Source organism: Mus pahari, chromosome 4, assembly GCF_900095145.1.
Source record: "Mus pahari chromosome 4, PAHARI_EIJ_v1.1, whole genome shotgun sequence".
NCBI classification, from domain to species: domain Eukaryota; kingdom Metazoa; phylum Chordata; class Mammalia; order Rodentia; family Muridae; genus Mus; species Mus pahari.
In genome coordinates this window covers 111,710,494-111,716,839 of record NC_034593.1, presented here as the reverse complement: position 1 = coordinate 111,716,839, position 6,346 = coordinate 111,710,494, and the positions used below count along the sequence as shown (strand labels likewise).

General features: G+C 45.2%; 1 protein-coding gene across 2 annotated transcripts in view; it reads right to left on the bottom strand.

Moving 5' to 3' along the window:
* Sec24d (SEC24 homolog D, COPII coat complex component) overlaps positions 1-6,346 on the bottom strand; it is a 95,462-nt gene that overhangs the window by 80,875 nt on the left and 8,241 nt on the right. For both annotated transcript variants that reach the window (XM_029537347.1, XM_021195252.2), the window contains exon 3: positions 5,557-5,686. In XM_029537347.1, the coding sequence (XP_029393207.1) occupies positions 5,557-5,686 (130 nt within the window). The remainder of the gene's footprint in view (positions 1-5,556; positions 5,687-6,346) is intronic.

The window sequence follows — 6,346 nt, the reverse complement described above, 5'->3', positions numbered from 1 at the left end:
GAGAGAGAGAGAGAGAGAGAGAGAGAGAGAGAGAGAGAGAGAGCAAAGAAGTAAGGAAGGTGTTTCAGATTCTGAGAGGACTTGAGGAGAAGGATGGGTGTGTGTGTGTGTGTATTTCTCAAACAATAAGCTAACATTTTGTTTTTGAAAAGTTTTTTTAAAACATAAAAGATAAAAAGTGCAAAGAAAGAAGGAATTAATGAAAGGAGAGGAGAAGAAAAGGGAGGAACAGAGAGAGAGGAAGGTCACACACATCTGGTCTCCTCTGACAGCCTGTCATCAGATTAGTGTGACTCACTCTCAGATCACTGTACCCTTTGCCTTTGCCCTGCCACGTGTGTATGGAAACGTGTCCCATGGAGCAGATAACAGGCAACCTGGAAACCCAGCTTTAAAGGTTAGGCTTCCCTCCTGACGTTTCTAACTTTCAAACCTACTTCCAACCTTTAGGTCAGTATTTAAGTTGTACCCTGTTAAAAAGCATGCAGGGGGAAGAATAGGACCTAATTGTGCTTCCTAGCAACCAGAGTCGAGGTAGATTCCCAAACCAAGCTTCCTGGAGACTCCGGATTAGGCAGGGCAATCACAGATAGCAGCAAGTGGACTCTCTATCCGGTAATATGGCACACTGTACCCAGTGGAACGACACTGAGAGCTGCTGACATGTCCTGAGCCTATGGACTGTAATGAATGCTGTGTGCTGTGCAAGGCGGTTTGTAGGCAAAATCCTCATGACCGTGGATTAGAGATGTTAACTATGAATGATGAGAGAGCAAAGACACAGAGGTTAGGTTAGTTATACATCAGTCAACACCAGGACATTCTGAGAAATGTGTCACTGTATAGACATCAGAGGGTATACAAACCTGAATGGAAATGCCTATCTTATACTTAGGGTATAGGGAGTGTATACATCTTGCTGTTCTGAGATTCAAGATGAGCAAAATAACACTGGAAGAAATCGAGTAAAAGGGAAAGAATACAAGCAAGCAATGCAGTGAAGTAGCTCCTTCAAGCGCCTACTGCTGAACACCACAGTGAGTCTCAACAGACTTCTCTAAGTGCCAACACTCTAGTGCGGGCACCACATCCCTACCCAGGGCTCTGTGCTGGCAGTGAACACCAGTGGCACCTCAGACATGTGGGTAATGTGTTTGGGGGTGATGACTGTCACCTTGGGGCTCCAGTGTCACTAGCCCCAGGAATTTTCCAGCTTCATTATAACCTGTAGACCACACTACACATGGGGATAACAAGTCTATGCAGCATGCGACTAGAACTTGTTTGGCCAACAACCCCTGAGGCATGCCTGCAAACATGGCCTGTCCCTGGGGTCACCACTCCTCTGGATGCCAGCCCTCTGCTGGGCTCATGATGCCATTCCCAGAAGTGACATCAAAGAGATCCATCAGTTAGGCCAATACCAGTGACCACATTTGTTCTCAGAATCACTGATTCCATCTTTGCATTTCTTTTTCTAAAGTCCTGAAAGGGCAGGGAGGGAGTTTACAGCAATGGCCTGTCCTGGGTCTTCTTCCTTCTTCTGGACTGGCAAGATTACTTCTTCATGTCACCCCAGGCTACCCTGCTGCTGAGGCAGGAGCTACCTCTAGGTTGTCAGCATTTCTCTTCCTTCATTCTGTCCTTTCTTCCTTCCTTCCATCCTTCCTTCCTTCCTTCTGTCCTTCCTTCCTTCCATCCTTCCTTTCTTTTTTTTCTTTCTTGCTGTTGCCCCATCTTGCTTACTTTTTTCTTTCTTTTTCCTTAAGATATCTTTAAACTTCAAGACCATTTTTGACAATTCCATGTGTTTATACAGTGCACTGTGATCATATGAACTCCCCAGTCCTCTCTCTTACCCTCCTCCCTTTCCTGTTCATCTCATGCTTCTTAACTAGCTTTCATGGCCTGGTAGGTGTCTGGGACATGGGGTATGGCTTTTCAGTCAGTAAGTTTAATTAGTGTCGAGTGGATGAACAAGAGTGGAAGGCTGCTTCCTGGAGCATGGGCGACTTAGCAACGGCTACCTCACTGAAAAAGACGGCAGACCCTCCATCCCTGGTAACCACTGGCTGCCAATAGCTCCTCTGGAGGAGAGGATTTCAGGAGCGTATCCCCAGATCCATGATGGAATGTTGAGGACCTAATTTTGTACTGGCCCTGTTTAGGCCTCCACAGCCCCTGTATACTCGTGGTTACTGATGACATCACGGCCAGGAGAGCATCCCTCCCCACCCTCTGGCTTTCACATGTTCTCATCCCTTCTCCTGCAGGATTGCTGAACATAGGAAGGGTGATGTCCCTGTTCTGCTCAGTTAGGAGTCTCTGCATGCATGGTCATCCCCCATCAAAAGGAGACTTTCCTGACCAAGGCTTTCCTCAGGCTGTGTCTGACTTTCTCTTTATCAACGTTTTACAAACACCAACGCAAGCTGTATTTCTTGAGCTGCTATTACAGCAGGCCTTGTCAATTTGCAGCAGCACCAGTCTTATGAATATAATGTAAGTTTATATTTTAGATTATATATTTTACATTAAAATACTAGAAAGTATTTTACCTATATGTTCATTTAGAAAAAAAAAAAGTAGATTATGCCTTAGAGAGACCTCGCTGGGAACAAACAGGCTTTTTCCAGCTTCACAGAGGCCACCATGATGTCCTTTGAAAAGTACCTTGAGATTCCATCTCACACCAGTCAGAATGACTAAGATCAAAAATTCAGGCAACAGCAGATGCTGGCGAGGATGTGAAGAAAGAAGAACACTCCTCCATTGCTGGTGGGATTGCAAGCTTGTACAGCCACTCTGGAAATCAGTCTGGCGGTTCCTCAGAAAATTGGACATAGTAATACCGGAAGATCCCGCAATACCTCTCCTGGGCATATACCCAGAAGATGTTCCAACTGGTAATAAGGACACATGCTCCACGATGTTCATAGCAGCCTTATTTATAATAGCCAGAAGCTGGAAAGAACCCAGATGTCCCTCAANAGAGGAATGGATACAGAAANTGTGGTACATTTACACAATGGAGTACTACTCAGCTATTAAAAACAATGAATTTATGAAATTCTTGGGCAAATGGATGGATCTGGAGGATATCATCCTTAGTGAAATAACCCAATCACAAAAGAAGTCACTAGATATGCACTCACTGATAAGTGGATATTAGTCCAGAAACCTAGAATACACAAGATACATTTTGCAAAACACAAGAAAACCAAGAAGAAGGAAGACCTACGTATGGATACTTCATTCCTCCCTAGAATAGGGAACAAAATACCCATGAAAGGAGTTACAGAGACAAAGTTTGGAGCTAAGATGAAAGGATGAACTATCCAGAGACTACCCCACCCAGGGATCCATCCCATCATCAGCCACCAAACCCAGACACTATTGCACATGCCAGCAAAATTTTACTGAAGGGACCCTGATATAGCAGCTTCTTGTGAGGCTATGACAGTGCCTGGCAAACAGAAGTGGATGCTCACAGTCAGCTATTAGATGGAACACAGGGTCCCCAATGGAGGAGCTCGAGAAAGTACCCAAGGAGCTGAAGGGGTCTGCAACTCTATAGGTGGAACAACAATATGAACTAACCAGTACCTCCAGAGCTCGTGTCTCTAGCTGCATATGTAGCAGAAGAGGGTCTATTCGGCTATCATTGGGAAGAGAGGCCCCTTGGTCTTGCAAACTATATATGCCCCAGTACAGGGGAATGCCAGGGCCATGAAGCGGGAGTGAGTGGGTAGGGGAGCAGGGGCGGGGGGAGAGTATAGGGAAATCTCGGGATAGCATTTGAAATGTAAATAAAGAAAATATCTAATAAAAATTATAATAGTTTGTGTTAATTGTAAAAATTAAAGTAAATATTTAGCTGAAAAAAAAAAAGAAAAGTAGACTTCAAATTCAATTTTAAAAAAAGCTATTGGTTTCCCCAATAACAGGCATGTCATTATGCACCAGTGAGTATACCTTGCCTGGAAGATTTGATTGTACATGATACAGGATCCACAGCTAAGTTAGATTATTCTTGGGTTCCTGAGGCAGAATTTTACTCTGCAGCCCAGGCTGGCTTGGAGCTATATACCCCAGGCTAGCCTTGAACTCCTGACAATCCTCTGGCCTTAGTGTTCCATAGTGCTAAGCACACTGTGCCCAGAGGTCCTCAACACTGTGCCCCCTCCTTCCCCACCCATCATGCTTTGGAAACTAAAGGCAGTAAGATGACAAGACCTTTGAATCCTTGCTCTGTGCTCAAGCCACACGCATGCTCACAAGTTAAACTCAATTTTTTTGTCTCTTGTGTGAAGCTGCTCTGTGGTCCCATAGCTACATCTTGGTGGCAGTTACCACAACAAACAAAATCCAGCAGTGTCCGACTCAGAAGCCACACAAGAGCATTAGCTGGTGATTTCAGAACCTCCCTTTTCTCACTGACAGGAAGGACAGACAGACAGCCTTCCTCAAAGACACGGGTTGACACTAAAGACTTAACTCCTGTGCCCCTCTTCCCTCTACCTGACAACCTGGGAAAGGAGCTAGGACATGGGGCCTCAGGCCACCCTGGGAGCTGGTCCAAGGTAAATGCAACTAGGAGCCAGACTGTGGCCGGTGACAACAGCTTGGCAGCTTGGGAATAAATAACACTGGGATTCCGGAGCCTGGAGGTGTGCATGCTGCTGGCTCCATCCCAGGTGACAGTCCCTTATGGGTCACAGCCTCTAAATATCTCAGGCGTATAGTTCTTGGTTTTCCAAGGCCTGCCTCTGACGTCCTCTTTTTCAATTCATTACAAACAAACAGAAGCTGTAATTTTTTTTTTTTTTTTGAGCTGATTTTACAGCAGGCCTGCCAATTCAGAGTCCCTCATTGTCCCATGTATTCCTTCCCTATCAAACCTTTAGACTCTACCACTGACCTCAATCCGATTTGATGTTAAACCTGCATTGAGCACTTGCTGGTAATGAGCTCAGGTGTGTATGGCAGCTCTGGAGAAGAGAATGGTCCAAGTCTTGTTTCAGTGTTTTGTTTTGGTCTGAGATCTGAGTGGGGGGGGGGGGTAAGGGGGGGAGTGGGAGTAGAGGAGGGTGTCACTATGTAGCCCTGGCTGGCCTGGCACTTACTATGTAGATCAGGCTGGCCTCAAGCTCACTGAGATCTGCCTACTTCTACTTCTCCAGAGCTAGGATTAAAGATATGTGTGGCCACGCCCAGAATGGTCTAATATGTTGTAAGACAGACAGAGACTAGGTATCTAAAGGACTAGAGAGCAACATGAAACTCTAAACAGAATAAGCTGACTATAACCACAAACTAGAACGCATGGCACTGACACGGGCCATTTTTATGTATTTTCAAATACAGACTAACTCTTCTGCCCTGAGCCTTTCTAAAAGCTTGTTTTCTAGGGCAGTTCTCCAGTAAACATTTTTTTAAGATATGAAACTTACCAAGAGATTAAACTTTCAACCAAGAAACATGCGAGTTGAGAGGGTCCTATGGAAGAATATTTTAGGGCATATGCAAATGAAGATTGACAAGTACTTAGCTCACCTTTGAGGAAGATGGCCTGGGGTATGGGCTCCATTGGGGCCAAACTGTGGGGGTCCAGGGGGTAAAGGGCCTGGGGGTAGCATCCCTGAAGGAGCAGCGGCTCCCGAAGGCCCCAATGGTTTCATCACACCTGCAACAGAAGGGAGCAGAGTTAAGGGCATGTTAAAGTACACAGGGAGATGATAAAGGGGGAAGATTAGGGCTGGAGAGATAGATAGCTCAGTGGTTAAGAGCACGGACTGTTCTTCCAGAGGTCCTGAGTTCAATTCCAAGCAACCACATGGTGGCTCACAACCATCTATAATGGGATCTGATGACGATCTGGTATGTCTGAAGACAGCTACAGTGTACTCATATACATAAAACAAATAAAAATGGAAGATTAACATTAAAATGAGTGAAGGGATGCTCACAGTCACCTATTGGATGGAACACAGGGCCCCCAATGGAGGAGCTAGAGAAAGTACCCAAGGAGCTGAAGGGTTCTGCAACCTTATACGTAGAACAACAATATGAACTCACCAGTACCCTCAGAGCTCGTGTCTCTGCTGCATATGTAGCAGAAGATGGCCTAGTCGGCCATCATTGGGAAGAGAGGCCCCTTGGTCTTACAAACTTTATATGCCCCCGTACAGGGGAATACCAGGGCCAAGAAGTGGGAGAGGGTGGATAGGGGAGCAGGTCGGGGGGAGGGTATAGGGGACTTTCAGGATAGCATTTGAAATGTAAATAAAGAAAATATCTAATAAATTTTTTTTAAAAAAAGAAAAACAAAAAACAAAAAAAAAAA